Here is a 17,284-nt window from a genome sequence, read left to right as displayed (position 1 = left end):
GAAATAATAAGTTGTGATTTAATAACATAATAATCATGCATGTCGACATCTAAAACTTATTGCACGTGAACATAATTCTTTTGTATGTTGACATAAAAATAATTCGCATATTAACATAATTATCTTGCATGTTGACATAAATAAATTGCATCCGTACTATCTTTAGAAATTTAGAAAACAAAGATGCTTTTTGGCAGAAGTTACAATGTAGTTGTGTTTAAATCAAAATTGTACACACTGTGGATTTTAGGACATTTTTTTATAGCAATTATAGAGCCCTGCTTGAAATGTAAGGTTTTTACATTTGCAATTAAACGTGAAGGTGTCGTCATTACTTTTTATCCTTCTAAATTAAAACCTTAAAATTCGTGCTTTCAATTCAATTCAATTCAATTTATTATCCTTGAGCTTTACAACTCATCGGAATACAAATTATAATACATATACAATTATATACAAATGTGCAATGTGCAGTAAGTGAGTGGACATATTAAGACAATATAATCATGTACATATCTAAGATATGAATGAACATAAATGTATAAGTAGCTTAAACTGTAGTATTATTACAATGCTGCGCTCTCATTTTGGAAGCGCTAGATAAATATTTTCCTAAATTATTGAGTTCCTTTGTATTGTTAACACTTAAAAGTTTAGTTAGCTTAAAAACACTTGGTTTTTTGTAATAAAAACTCTTTATATATTTCTTTCGTAATTCAGCGTAAAAAGGACATATGAGTATAAAGTGGAACTCATCTTTTAAATCTTTTTTATTACAATGATTGCAAAATCTTTCATTTCTTGGCACCTTGTTGTGTCGACCTTTTTCAATATTTAAAGAGTGTGATGAAGTTCGAAAAATACTTATAAATTTTTTTGAAGTATAATTAATCGGTCTCCTAAGATAAGTTTGCAAACAACTTGCTTTCCCATGAATGTGTTTTGAATTATTGAACCCTGTCACTCAAACTTATGGGTAATAATTAGTACCAACACTGCTGAAATGAGATTAATGAATTATTGACACATATATGATTGGACCAATATTTTTTCCGAGGGCAATATGTTTAATCATGCTGTATTTATAAATTGCAAAATATTAGAAGAATTGATTCATAATTAGGGGAAAATTGTAACCCCCCTCATACGTGTCATTTGGTCAGGAACTTACTCTGTTATTTACACGTATTTAATTGAGTATGTTGAGTATTTCAGTGACAATTAATTTTATGCTGTTGTTGGCTAAAATCTTCTTGTTATGAAACCCCATGACAGGTGCTTGAATTCATTAATTCGATACAAACATTTCTCGATGCGTTTTTTACGTCTGAATATCAAGGTAGCCGAGCTACTGAGGCTGATAAGCCGCATGTAATATCCGCTGACCAGCTTAGCTAATCCCGCTCACTCCTTTATTAGTATGCCTCTCTCACCTCAATGTAGTTTGCCCTGAATAGCGGCGGATAACGGACCAGAACTTGGATCCGTCAAAATGAACAGCTGGATCCTCGCCTGGGGATTCGCTCTGCTTTCTGGCACGATGGATTGTGATCTCATCACAGGTAATGTTGTTTTCTTAATAATGCAACATTTTAATATCAAATTTGGAAGGAATACAACACTGTCTAAACCTTAATTTATATCGTTAAAATAGAATGACTAAGGTACGATATGTTTACCTTGATTAGCAGTGTACCTTTTCTGTTTTAATTATCTTAAAAAGTAAAAAAAAAATTGAATTCCAGGGTCTTTATGTTAATTAAAGAAACGTTTCTGCATAATTTGCTTTGTTCAAAACGTCGACATTTAAACCCCCTTTTTTTTGACAGATTTGTTTAATAGTCTATTAGGTCATCTGCAATACTAATATTAAATACAGGTTGGATGTTTTAGAGGATGTCTTAATTATGATGTCCTGATTTTTAAACAGCTCAAGAGTGCGTTTGGAAAAACCACCACATGTCGCGCTGTCACAAAACACGTTTTCGCGCTATCACACAGCACACTGTCACAAAACACGCTGTCACACAATATGCTGTCACATACAACACGCTGTCACGATAACAAAAGTTGAGAAAACCCGCCGCGACAATTGCATAATTTTACACAACACGCCGTCGGGTTAAGACAACTTCACACAACACGGCATTGCACTAATGCAGTTTCACGCAACTCCCTGTTGCGTTGTCACACAACACGCCGTCCAGCCGACACATCATAACCGGGACAGCTCAACGACGAGTCATGTTGATTTGTTTTGGCCGACGGCGTGTTGAGTGACATATACAACTTCACCCAACACATCGACGTGTATTAGCATGTCGATGTGTTGGGTGAAGTTGTATTTGTACGCGATAGTGTGCTATGTGAAATTTTTTTTTAGCGCGATGGCATATTGGGAGAGTTCTTTTAGCGCGACGGCCAGGTTGTGTAAAAGCGATGGCGCTTGAGTTAGCGCGGTAGGAAAACTGTCTGCCCAACTGTTGTCTGTAATATTGGACCAACGATATCCAAAAGTATATGCACAACATGCCATCGCTCTAACACAACTAATCATCGCGTTAAAACAACTTCACCAATATTGTGCAGGAAATTTTTGAGATGAAAACTTTCTAGAGATGGGATAGATTTTCTTTTTATAATACTAATCAAGTAGGTTAAATAAGTTTGAAAGATGAAAACAATAGAGTATTCAAAACGTGCAAGGGCATCTATTTGTGTTCATACGCCGTGACTAGATTTGAGGGATGTTAATTGAGAAATAAACAGCTCAAGTTCAGTTAATCCACTCAAACCTATGCTGTTCCGAATGGGTCCTTCGACCTTTGAACTTTCGCCTTATGGGCGAAGGTGCAAAGATGAAAGAGCGAAAGTGCGAGTATGGGTGGCGAAGATGCGAAGGCAAAGACAAAAGTATGAAGTTGCGAAGGAGCAATACTACCGTCGCTCCTTCGCAACTTCACACTCTTGCCTTCGCACCTTTGCACTTTTGCCCTCACCTTTTAATGTGCATAGAGCTTTTTATCGTTTAAAGATAATTTTAGCTTTATAACATGACGTCTGCAGAAAAAAGAAATTTTAAAATAATATTTCTATCAACTATCAATCTTAACTCTTTTTCCTAAAATTTTTAATGGAATTCAAATGATACTGTGTTTTGAATCATGATGTGAGCTAAAGTAGGCAGACTGTGGTTATAGTGACAGAAAAATGCACACACATATGGTAGGCATTACATTTTTCGTGTAGTATATGATAATTAGGCTTAGCCAGCACTAGTAAAAATATATCAGATAACCAAGTAAAATATTAAATAATTTTCATATATAGTAAGCACAATGGCCGCCAACCTGTGTATAGCATGCGTACCAATAACATCCAAGAGCATTCGGCAAACCTCGGGCGAGTACGGTACCTGCGTCAAATTAAATGCTATTAACCCAAAGAGAACAAAAAAGGCAAAGGCGAAAGTGCCAATAACAGAACCAATATTATGCAAGAATGTGGTAAAATAAAGGATCAGAACAGGAAAACTAAGAGGTTTAGACAACATCAAAAATATTTGAAATGGGTACACACAGTTTTTCTTAGAGATTTCAGATTATCTGATTATGATTTGTGATGAGTTCTGAGAACTTAAAAACATGGTATTGTTCAATATTTAGTGTTTCGATATATTTTCCTCATTTATTCTAAGGCCGAACAGTTAACCATTCTATATTGACATGATTTTTGTTGTGTCAAGCATATTGAAGTCCGCTCATGTTAAAATTCTTTTAACTGAATCTATCCGCGGGCTTTTACAATTTTGGTTAAAATGTTGTTATAACAAACATCTGTAGAATATATTTACAAATTTTTTCTCAGGGCTTGATCGCAATTTTCTCCAGATTGTAGTAATTTTTGTAAAAACATCGAAGTATGTAAGATAGCACCCTGTTTCACCTCATAACATATAATATGGAATCAAAAATTGTTTTGAAAATTTTCAAATGTACATGTTCAATAAAAGCTAAATTTTCCAAACCCCAAATTTCACAATCGTGCAGTAAAACTGGTAGAATAACCTTGTCGATCAAATCAAATTTACGCAAGCGTATTTTTACTTTAAAATTCCAACTTTAGAGTTGGAACTTCCAAATTTAATCTTTGAATTTTAACTTTAAAGGTTATTTATCCAACTTTAAATCTGGAATTTCCAACTTTAAAGTTGATTTTTTCCAACTTTAAAGTTGAAATTTTCAACGTTATCTCGGAATTTCCGAATTTAATCTGAGAAATTCCAACGTTAAAGTTGGAAATTTAAAGAAAAAATTACAAAGTGGCAGCAATACGCTTCCATACAAACTGGCAATTTTTTAATGCAATGTAGTAGTAAGGCCAGAAAAAAACCATATCCCTTTTTTTTATCACGTGATCAATCTTTATCCTGTATCAACCAAGTTCATACCCAGATGAACTTTTTGACATTGTTATTTATTACTTATATTTAATGTCTGAGAAAGTCAAATTGTTCAGAATTATGATAATAACAAGTTTTATATTTATTATAAGTCAATTTTAAGCTCGCGCCATGATCGTTGTGACGTCAAAAATATGACTATTTTACTCGTAAGAAAGTTCTTACAGAAATATTTTTTTTGCGCTTTCTATAGGTTCATATAAGGAAATATACCTGTATTTGCAAATATAATCAAAGTACTGAAGTACTGACGGGAGTTGTTTTTATCGATTATTATTTATTTCAAAATCAACGATATATATTTTTGCACGCATGGCAAGTAAACTCCTGTAAGTATTTGAATTACGCACATTTTTTATCATAAGAATTCTCCTACAGTAAATTCGTGAAAATCCAATATCAATCATGTTGTGTAATATTCAAAGAATTAGTCCATCAAACTGCGTATCAGTAATCGAAATAGTTATGAGAAATTGTATGGATCCAAGCAAAATTGAACTCTAGTCTCGTTCAGCCAGACTCTCAGCTGTATCCGTTAATCTCCGACAAGCAAGAGAGACTCTCTGCTTGTCGGAGATTTACGGAGACAGCCGAGCGTCTGGTTGAACGAGACTATATTGAACTCTAGCGTAGGAATACATAAAAGTACGACTTCAAAAAATATCTAAATTGTTCGTACCATTTAAAATCTGACTATTTACAAAGTACCTATAAATTAGTTTCCTTGAAAAACAATGCTTAAGAACTCATTACATCGAATTTATTGATTAGAACTAAATGTTGTCAGCGGTGTTGAATTGTGCTTAGGTCCAAACAGTTTCACTTTCGGTTTGCCTGAGTAACTGCATAGGAGAGTTGATTAAAATCAACTCCCAAAAAGTGAAATATAAACGTCACATATTTACATTACAATCATAAGAGAAAAGTTCAATGAATGTAGATATTTTAGCGCGACGGCGTGAATGGTAAAGCTGTGATTGCGCGACGGTGCAATGTGTATTCGCGAGATGGTGTGTTGTGCGATGCTGCATTAGTGCAACGGCGTGTTGTGTGACGGGGCTGGTTTTTTATCTTTAACATTTTTTTTGGCTCCTGCATTGGCTGCCTCTCTTTTGGGACAATATTTTTATTTTTCATTACTGTATAATTATTATGTTTTATCAAATCGAATTTATAACTACGACTATGAGGTTCGTTGCAAATGATATTCAGTTCTTTAATTGATATCCAGATTTTTTTGTTGAGAATGATAATGTTGAAAGCAAAGAAATTAATTAATTTGATTTGCTATAAAAAGGCACATGAGTTTTGCAGGAAAAATTATAAAAAATTTGTATTGAAATTAACATATCGTAACAACCTGACCAATTTTCGGAACGAAACAGTGATACGTTCTTCAGTATTCACATACAGATTCCATCTCTTCGTATTCAAAGATTAATTCCCTTCTTAAGACTAGTCAAATTAACCCCACCCTTAAGGACCTACAGATTGATTTCAGACTTTAGTACTGACATTATGATTCAATCCTTTAGAAATGACAGATTTTAACGTCCTTCAGTACTGAGGAATTGATTATGTCCTTTAGTAGTCACAGATTGATTCTCTCATTTATAACTGACAGATTAATTCAATCGTTTTGAGGTGGCAGATTTATAGATCCTTTACAACTGACAGATTGATTCCATCCTCTACACCTGACAGATAAATTCCATCCTTTACGACTGACAGATTAATTACATAATTTACAACTGACAGATTGATACCATCTTTTACAAATAACATTTATTACATCCTTTACAACTGACATATTGATTCCATCCTTTACATCTGACAAATTGATTCCATCCTTTACAACGGACAGATTAATTCCATCCATTACAACTGACAGATTTGTTCTATTCTTTACAACTGACAGATTGATTACATCCTTTACAACTGACAGATTAATTCCATCCTTTACGACTGACAGATTAATTACATAATTTACAACTGACAGATTGATACCATCTTTTACAAATAACATTTATTACATCCTTTACAACTGACATATTGATTCCATCCTTTACATCTGACAAATTGATTCCATCCTTTACAACGGACAGATTAATTCCATCCATTACAACTGACAGATTTGTTCTATTCTTTACAACTGACAGATTGATTACATCCTTTACAACTGACAGATTAATTCCATCCTTTACAACTGACAGATTAATTCCATCCTTTGCAACAAGTTCTGACAGATTTGTTCCATCCTTTACAACTGACGGATTAATTACATCCTTCACAACTGACAGATTCCATCCTTTACAACTGACAGATTGATTCTATCCTTTACAACTGACAGATTTATTACATCCTTTACAACTGACAGATTGATTACCTCTTTTAGTAATGACATTTTAATTATACTACCGATAGGTTGATTCCATCCTTTAGTAATTAGGATGTAGATTAATGATACTTCTGATAGGTTGATTTCATCCTTTAGTATTGACACTTTAATGATACTACTGATAGGTTGATTCCATACTTTAGTAATGACACTTTAATGATACTACTGATAGGTTGATTCCATCCTTTGTACAGTAGGATACATCCCATCCTACAGCTCTGATTGTGTGAGCTTACTCTAAAGTATATTAGATTGTTTCCGTCATTTTGTAAAAACCTGTCTATTGCATCCTGTAAGTTTTTACATTGGGATTTTAGCAGTTTATACAAATATATCATTTTGTAGGTAAAGTTGGCTGTGTGTCGACTGAAAAAATATCTTTTAACAGAGGGTCTGGTTTATGAAAAATTATTGTTTTACAAATTAACGATTGGTAGCATGAACAAAATAAGCTTCGGTTTGATTTTAAAGTACGTTTTTAGCTCACCTGAGCTGAAAGCTCAAGTGAGCTATTCTGATCACAATTTGTCCGTCGTCCGTCTGTCTGTCTGTCCGTCTGTAAACTTTTTACATTTTAAACTTCTTCTTTAAAACTGCTTGGCCAATTTCAACCAAATTTGGCACAAATCATTCTTATGGAAAGGCAAATATAAATTGTAAAAATGAAAGACAGATCTTCATTCAAAGCGGAGAAAACATCGAAACTGTAGAAAAAGGGGGTGCATTTTAAAAAAATCTTCTTCTCAAGACCTACTGAGGCAAATTCAATGTAATTTAGCATAAGTAATCCTTATGGAAAGGAAAATATAAATTGTAAAAATTATGGGCTAATTCTGTTTCAAATCTGTGTTATTACGAAAATAATAAGAAAGAAAAGGCTTGTTTCAAGCAATTAATAGCATCCATGAGTCTTGGTAAAATGGGTAGGCATGACCGGGCCAGGGCAAAACAAAAGATTGACAGTTATTAATCTGCCAATCTCATTAAAATTTCAAGATATTTACTGACCAGTATATTTGTATTCGCTGTAAACATTGCTGCAAAATAATGCGTAATTGGAATTGACGATTACCGATCTGCCCCGGCTTTTATTTTGCCCCGGCCCGGGTTTGCTTACCCATTTTACCAAGACTCGTATTCCATATTTCTAAAACGAGATTCTTTGTTTAAAGCAGCCATGATACTATATGATAAACGGGTCGATCTGACAATGATGAATTTGTTTGTTGTGCAACAGTTCGTGTACGAAGGGAATCTTTGAAACATGCAAAATACATTGGTGCCGATTTTGTGAAGTAAATTGAGGCTAAATATTTCAATGCGTTGACAGTTTTCACATATGACGGTGGTGTTAGCTTGTTGTGATTTTCGTTTCGTTTTCATTTATGCTTTGCGTTAACCTGGGAACTGTTGCTTGTATTTCCTGATTTTTACGTATCAAATCAAACAGAGACTTCGGTAAATCAAACAGTTTACTGTTCACCTGCGCAAATTAGGCAACATCTGATGTATTAAGAAAGAACTAAAATGCAGTTTCAATCAGGCTATCGGTAATTTGGTATCATCTTTTGCGTAATGGTAGAATAATGCAATATGTTTTGTTGAGATGCTCGACATTTTCTCGAGTTTATTCAGTTTAAATAGAATTTAATATCGCTGACGGAAATATGTTGGTATATACATGTATATGATCGATTCATTTTGAAAAATAAATTGTGTTCTTTATTTGTTATAGTGCATGTTTCTTGTGTTTAATTGTTTACAATTTCTATTTACTTACCATATTTGAGTGTTAAGCTTCGAATTATAAGCAAGATACAGAGATTTGCTTACAATTCTATGTTTGTAACTACACAGATCTGAGGCCATTCATTTTTTTCCAGTTTAAATGCCGAATAGGAAATACCAAGTTAAAAATCTTAAGTTGAATGTACTAAACTCATGTGAACAAAATATGACTCAAACCTAGCAAAATTTTGAGATCATCTTGCTTATAATTCTACGATTGACGCTGAAATTTTGGTTGATAATTAGAAATTCTATATGAATTAGAGTATGTTAAATACTTGTACACAAACAAATTAAAGAATGATATGCTGACAGTATATTACTACTCTCTGGGGCCCCCTCTGTATACAATGAATACTGTGAAATGTGAGTAAATAAAAACGACATCGTTAAAACAGTTTCCATAGTTCTGACACATTTCTGTTGCGGGGATAAAAGAATTATCGCTATTCCTAAGAAAATATTACAGCGGAAAACTATCCTGGTTTGTAGCCATTTGTTATTTTTGAATAAAAACGAAAATAATGGGTGGGCCATAGTAAATTAGAGTGTTGTCCTGTCAATACGGTAACATTGATTTTTATAGCTCTTTAACATGTCACGTGACAACATTTTTCATTCCAGTGTATTCATCAATCAAGTGTGAGTAAAGTTATAAAAGTCACGAGTTTACGCGAGGTAAACAAGAGTCATTTAATTATAATGGAGAAGACAAATTAAATTGTTGAATATTTTTAATTTGAGAAATTGAGCGCATTGAGGTGCAATTTTCTTCATCACATATATACATGTAGGATTTTTTTGATAAAATACAATAACTATTATTAAAAAAAATACGATAACTAGTAAGTAGTTGAGGAAGAAAATGTACCTATATGCTCTCATATATTTTGATCGCTTTATTAAGTGGGGGAGGGGGTGGGGGGCAGAACGAAAATACAGGGAATTAGAAGTTATAAAACACCTAGTGTACCCCTACCAAATATTTAGTTCTATATCTTGCTGAGGATTTTCTTATTCTGTGTAAAAACAGTATTTCATGAAGGTACAATGTCAAAGATTACGTGTATGCAAAAATAAGTGTAAAATTCGAATACTTTACAATATTTATTTTTTTGTTATTCTACCGAGGGCCATATGGCACAATATCTTTTGAACGCCCATTGTTGCTCAGGTGAGCGATGTGGCCCCATGGGCCTCTTGTTGCTCAAGTAATACTTGATATTAATAGTAGTCATGCATATACAATTTATTTTTCTCGACCAGATAATAACAACATCCTCAACTCCTCTAACGAAGTGGAAGTTACTGACTACACAGGGGTTCCTCTCCCTGTCCGACAGGATCAACCTATCGCTATTGTTATTAAGATCACTGGATTAAATGTCACCATGACAACGGCGTGTAGTTGGACGCTGCATGACATAACCACTCATTGCGTTATAAAACAACCCCGTTTCTTTAATATGATTATTACTGAAATTAATTTAACAAAGGAGTTCTGGTACCTCCCTTATGGTGTGCACAGCCTCTTTGTTCACACCGATATCCATTTGGATCAGAAAGATCAAAACACGAGGATTCTCTTGCACTACGAGAACGTGACCGACGTACAGGTACGGATTTCATATATAGTGATTCTTTCATGTTATGTTGTCAGGTTTCAATACACAACTAAGGAATAAAAAGTTCACGGGGATTTTGTATTGCAACAGACATCAAAAGTACCCAGATGATAACGAGATATGTGTGAGGTATTCCGAGTGACTTCTGAATGGAGAAAAGATGTCAACACTTCCCGTGTCGTCATAAACTACCGTCAATAATTAATGCTTACAATAAATAAGAACAATTACACATATTTTCATGGAATAAATAATAAATAATGCAATAAATTTTTCCAATGACTTTAAAGGGACTTGGACACGATTTGAGATAAAAAAAAAATTATTTTTATTTTTTATGTATAAAATGGTTTATTGGTGCAGTTTGAATAATTGACCAAAATATTGAATGTTAAAGTCAAGTTAAAAGCGAGATACAGAGGTAAGAATTGATTGTTATATAAACAAAGCTCGAGCTCGAGTCTTATAGTTGTTTACAAAAAATGTAATGTAGAGAATTGCCATTTCTTACACAAAATGACATGTAAAAAACAATTTAAACTAATTCAATATCTTAATAAATATTATTATCAACAAAAGAAAGATACATTTGATTGAAACTTACACCAATACAACACATATGTCAAAAATGACAATATTCGAACTTTGTTTACAAACAAAGAATTATGAACTCTGTATCTTGCTTATAACTTGATATTTGACTTTCAAACTTTGACATAGCATTATAAACTTCTATATTTATCAGTATTAACATTGAGAATGGAAAAATAAAATTTGAAAATTTTAGGTCAAATCGTGTCGAAGTCCCTTTAAGTTTTTCTGTTGAAGAAATATGGATCGTATTCCCCAGAGGACCACTCATTCATTCAATTTAATGTTAGACTGTTATACATTCAAGGGGAGGTCACACAGACTGTTGATTTTTGTTGGATTCATTGTTCTTGTATAGTTTTAGACAAAAATTTAACAAGATATTATAATTTCAATCATATCTGTAAGCATTGCAATGAAAATGAAAGATTAATGTAAACACTTGAAGTTCTTAGAAGAAATGTATTTACCTATTTGTCGAATATATTAATAATAGTGCACTAGACTTTGACACGTGCATGCACGGGTTGGTATTGCAAATATCGGACATTTACGAAATAGATACATCGACACACCGTATTGTTGACATTTACATAACCAAGCTTTAAGCCTACAATAATGCTGTTATAAATTTCAACACATTATTCAATTATTGGTTATTGAAATTGTCAAATTTGTTCTTCTGGCGTATTTGATATTTACCATTAACTTTTAGAGGATGAGTTGTTACTTTGCAGAAAGAGATGTTAGACATATTTTACATAAATATATCTATTTTCTAAATAGAAACTATAATTGAAGATTTTCCCAATCCTTACTTTTTTTGTTGAGTGAATATACGTATATTAAAGTTTGAATTTAAAATATACACTTCATAGGTAATATTTTTCTCCATAGATAATTATGACCGAGATACATTATAGGTATATTTTGTGTTTTAACTCTTAACTGAATTTGTGGTAGTTTGTGGTAATATCATTCTTATTTTTTTTTTTGGTTAAAATCCTTACACATATTCTGCAGGAGACAGCGACGATATTTCCAATAACTATCACCCAGTTAAATGCTACTGTCAACGTTGGGAGCCATCAGCGAGATGAATGGGCCCTGCCCCATTCGTTCTGTGACGGTCAGTCTGTACAACTGAATTTTACCTCAGGAGCATTCACGTTGTATTCCTCAAACGGGGTAAAAACTGTAATCAGTAAGTATTCAAAGACCTCCATCACCTTATCACAAATTCCCCGAAGGAATAGCATCTTTCCCGCTGTTGAAGTTTACACCCCAAACGACACACAACGCAATGTTTCTGTTGAGTTTTTCGTATTTTCAAACGTCGAGGATGACATCCAGCTGAGTGTTAAATATGATGATGACACTCCAGGAGAAAGTTTCAAAGTTATATCAAAGAGCAGAATAATTTCGCATACGTATTTGAAAAAAGGAAACATCACTGTTCATTTTAACGCCTTTTATAAGGACTTGCAGATTTTAAATATAAGTCGCTCTGTTATGGTATTGGATCATTATTGCTTCCAGCCTTCACCGATGTTCAGCATTAACAATTCAGTCCGCTCTAATCCCCTCACAGTGTTCATGTCCACTGATCTAGTTATCAAAAGCAGGAAACAAATCTATCCCCACCCGAAAGGCTGTGGTAATGATTCTCTAGGTCGGGTGTCCTATTTCTGGGATGTTACAAATGTCAAGACAGGAAGGAGAGTAACATCAACACTAGTCCAGCTAACCCTTTCTTCGAGAACACCGGGACTGTTCAAAGTGTCATTGAAAATGAAAGTGGGACAATTTACGACCAGTGGGATCCTGTATGTCAAGATCATATTGGAACCAGAAGCAAAGTTCCATAATAATTTATTATTTCGTTCACTTCCACTTAGAAATAACTCAAGAATCACGTCTCTTGCCGATATCTTGCCTGTCTATGATCAAAATATTACAACTTGTTGGAACTCAAAATTGTAAGTAATATCTTGTTACGTGTTGATGAAACACCATTTAGTGTAAGTAGGAGCAATCTTTTGTTACAAATTAGTGAATTACACGTTAGGACGTGTTGGTGGAACACCATTTACTTTGGTTTCATCAATATTCGTTGAATACCAATTTTCGTGGATTTCGTTATTCAGTTGATCCACGAAATTAAGTGTTAACTAAAGTGCAGTTTCTATCAACATTTTGTATTGGTATGGTCATTGGCCACGAATTTACGTATCCTTGAAACTGCGAATTTCACTTTATCCTCCAAAATTGATACCCTTGAAAATTAATGAAACCACAGTAGTTCAAGTTTTGTTACAAATTAGTAAGACACGTTAGGACGTGTTAGTGGAACACCATTTAGTGTAAGTAGGAGCACTCTTTTGTTACAAATTAGTGAATGACACTAAGGACGTGTTGGTGGAACCCATAAGCGTTAGTGAAAGCACTCTCTTGTAAGGTATTAGGTGGAACCCAACAGCTGCTAGCCTATAGATATATAAACACAGTCTTGATATGTGACTATCGGCCACTTATTTAATTTGTTGCGTCATGATCGAAAAATATAATACAAAAAGCAATTACTCTCTTATTTGAAACTGACAAACCTCTCTCAAAAGCCATGTAGCCACCCATAGTTTACGACACTGTAAGAATTAAGCAAATGTGCTCTCTTTTGCGATTCATAAGGGCTTTGAAGTAGCGGGCATTGTAGAGAAATAAAATATTTTCATCTACAAAGAATATTTTTGTCTTTACTTTTTGAAAGAATTTATTGTAAATCATATTGGAACTAACGAGCCCAAAATCTACACGGTCCCGTTCTAATCAGTCTAAAAACGACCTCTAAAAATTCAAATGCAGTGTTAGAGATAATAAGATATTAAATTTAATTAAGGATGACGTTTACTCAGAATGAAAAAAAATTCCACTGATGATAATGAAAAACCATCTATTGTGTGTTATAAACCTTTTATTGTAGTGTTATTTTTCATTTTCAAAAAAGTAGGTCAATGACCTACTTTTTGAGTTAATGGCCATTATATATTTTTGGAAAATAAAAGGAAAATCCCTTAAAATTTAACCCTATGCTTGAGATTCTCTTAATTGTGAAAATAATACAAATTGTTCAATATTTTTAAAAATGAAATACAGTTTATGAATGGCAGTGACACTAAATGCATACAAAGCATTAAGCTTTCGTTCACAATTTTTATAAATATTCCAGTCCGAATTTCCTCTATCACTTTTCAAATTCCAACCCATTTTTGATCAAATTTTACAAAAAATTGAATGATGATAATACAAAAAGATTTATAGTATTAAACTACTTATATCGATCTTATTCTGTTGGCATATAATTTATATGTTGTCAATGATCAAAATTTTGAGATATGGTGTCTTTTCTCGATTTTAAACATTTTTCAATATTTGTTAAATTCGTGCCTTACGATTATTATAATGAATGAGTGAGGTAAAAATAACAGATAATATGCTAAATTATAAAGACTAAAATATAAAATCTTAATTTTTAATATTAGAGTACTGCCAAAAATGTTTTGGCGGAAAACAAAATCTGCAAAATTTAGTCCGAATTTCCTCTGTTTGGCTAAAAGTCTATTTTTGTTTGGGCACAATTCCATAATATAGTAGAAATATCGAATGTTATGTTAATTATAATTCATTTCACAAGTACATTTTGTATTTAGAACAAATTTTACTCATGACATTGAACTTTATAACAATCCGAATTTGAGAACTCAAACCCTGAGTAAACAACACCCTTAATGTAGCAACAATAGATATTAATATCAAGATTGTTTATTGATGTGGTTTTTTTACTCTTAATGTTGACTCTTCTTGCATTGATGATTACTTTATCCTAACTTAAGCTGAATTTAAAACTATATTCTAATCCAAGTTTGCTTCCACCACCTTTTGCTTAATCATAAATACATATATTTGTGCCCTCGCTACAATGGAAAAAGTCAAGTTTTTCTGTTCTGAAACACCCTCCTAGCCGGCCGTGTTACAACGCACTTTGAAAAATTACGCACTTTGAGAAATTTTTTCAAAGTGCGTTAATTTTGGGACTAGGTCAACGCACTTTGAAAAAAAATACTTTTTTTTCAAAGTGCGTTGATATCGTCGATATTAATGCACTTTGAAAAAAAAGGTTCATGGTTTAGTGAAAATAGTTGCTAGTTTTATATACACGTAAAATAAATTATTGTTTTAACCTTGTTTAGCTTAATGTGATATATTTAACAAAAAAGAACTTATTGCATTCTCAGGTAACTTGATTAACTGTTTCTAGAAGAGAATTTTTTTCTTTTCTCATAAGACAATAATTATCACAGAAAAAAAAATTTGGGAGGTTTGAATTATCCGTATTGACATAAACTTCATCGCCTAGCAATTGCATTTTCCTTTTTTTGAGTATGCAGCAAATTTACCTTTTATCTAGTATGTTGGGCTATGCCTTAACGAATATGATTTATATATATGAATAATGGAGATCGATGTATAATAAATTTCAACTAGCTTATTACAAATATGATGTGAAAAAAGAATACCTTAGTTATGTTTATCAAAAACAATATGATCTTTTAGAAGATCAGTGCGAGAAAATTAACCCACATCCTAGTTCTTGTTTTTAATTTTATAATAATTTAATGTTCGTTAATGTTAATATCCTTTTATTGAAGTGATTTATTTGATTAGAATACGAAAAGAGGGTTACAGTAACTGTTGAAACACATAGATTCTTTAACATACCAATGGAGAAATTATTGTTCGGCCAGCACGTTTATTCAATAACACTGCATGTACTTATACAGAGCATATTTCTTTTTCCGATCTTAAATGTTTACCCAAAGTTGCTGAATATCATATGTTTTGGAAGGAAAAATGAGGGGTAGGTGACCTTCGACCTGTAATCAATTAAATGATGCACTTGTATTTGACCTGTATCTTTGGTTTACCCCCACCCCCATCTTCGTTCTAAAAACGTTAAGTTAGATTCACGAGTGTTAACAAATCATCATAATATAAAAAAAAATAGAAATTCAGTTCCAGAATTTGTGATATAAAAATATTTTTTCAAAGTGCGTTAAGAGTGTCGATACTAAAAAATGTTGATGTACCTTCATAACGCACTTTGAAAATTTTTTTCAAAGTGGGTTAACTTGGTCCAAAATTTAACGCACTTTGAAAAATTTTTTTCAAAGTGCGTTGATTTTGTTCAAAATTTAACGCACTTTGAAAAAAAATTTCAAAGTGCGTAATTTTTTCAAAGTGCGTCGCCACACGGCCTGCTGACTATTAAGATTCAGTATGCAGCTAAAAAAAGTCAACGTTTAGATTTAGTATTACCCAGAAGATGTGCTAGGAGTTCCGAGATTTTCGAATTATGAAAAGATGATTTTCCCATAATACATAAATCCCCGTAAGAAACGTATTTTTATTCATGTAAAAAAAACTTAAAATTTTTTCATTTGAATGGTCTTTCACTGACAGATATGTGCATTTACATGTATTAAGGAATCAACAAACAGTGATGGAAACTGCAACTTGAGACAGGAAATGGTTGTAGTTATTATGATAACCTTATAATATGTTTTACGGTGCGACCGTTGGGGCGAGCGCAGCAGGTGATCAAAATGAGTTATGATAAATCAATAAAAATAAAAGTAGTGACGTAAAGTAAATGAATTTGAATGCAAAATAAAATAAATATACCTATTTTTCCAGTACATTTTCATTATTCATAATTCATAAAAAATTTTATTTATTTATATACCAATCTGATTAAAATCAGATCTTTGTAACGCTCCGAAATTCTGATAGTCGCTAACCAAAGTGTAGAGACATCAGAATTTGTCGGAACGGATCAAAGATCTGATTTTAATCAGATTGTTTATATACTGGTCGCACGCCAATATAGAATTTATATCAGATAAACTGTTGTTGAATAATAAAGATTTTAACATAATGTACATTGCATTTTATTTCCTCTTTTTTTGCACCAAACATTTTTATTAAACTTACAAATAAAAATTGACTCATCACAGATTCCCCCCCTCCCCCGTTTAAAAAAAATCAAATTTACGTATAAAAAAAATTTGTTGATCACATAAGGAAAATGGATCCCCAGGGAGCATGTATTATCGTAAAAAGTAGTGAAAATAAAGACACTTTTGAGCAGCTAAAGAGCTAAAGGCATACCACGCACTCCCCATTCCCCACCCCGATTAGAATTTTCCTGATTTTGAGAATTTTATTTTTCTTTTTGCTTATGAAGATTTTTTGAATGATGTTGCCACGCCCCATTTAAAAAACGTTCCTGGAAATTACCGTAAATATAGTGAATAAAATAATTGTGAGCATTCATCCAAATGAGAGCAAGTTACAGTTGTTTCC

At 32.7% G+C, this 17,284-nt stretch overlaps 1 protein-coding gene across 2 annotated transcripts in view; it reads left to right on the top strand.

Moving 5' to 3' along the window:
- The first annotated feature begins 1,462 nt into the window (after window positions 1-1,462).
- Window positions 1,463-17,284, top strand: part of LOC128166452 (uncharacterized) — a 52,884-nt gene continuing 37,062 nt past the window's right edge. For both annotated transcript variants that reach the window (XM_052831627.1, XM_052831626.1), the window contains exons 1-3: window positions 1,463-1,562; window positions 9,915-10,264; window positions 11,888-12,843. In XM_052831627.1, coding sequence (XP_052687587.1) covers window positions 1,493-1,562; window positions 9,915-10,264; window positions 11,888-12,843 — 1,376 coding nt within the window. In that variant the 5' untranslated portion in view covers window positions 1,463-1,492. The remainder of the gene's footprint in view (window positions 1,563-9,914; window positions 10,265-11,887; window positions 12,844-17,284) is intronic.

The sequence above is a fragment of the Crassostrea angulata genome, chromosome 10 (assembly GCF_025612915.1).
Source record: "Crassostrea angulata isolate pt1a10 chromosome 10, ASM2561291v2, whole genome shotgun sequence".
NCBI lineage: Eukaryota > Metazoa > Mollusca > Bivalvia > Ostreida > Ostreidae > Magallana > Magallana angulata.
Note: the sequence above shows the minus strand (reverse complement) of the source record. Positions and strands in the feature narration are given on the sequence as shown.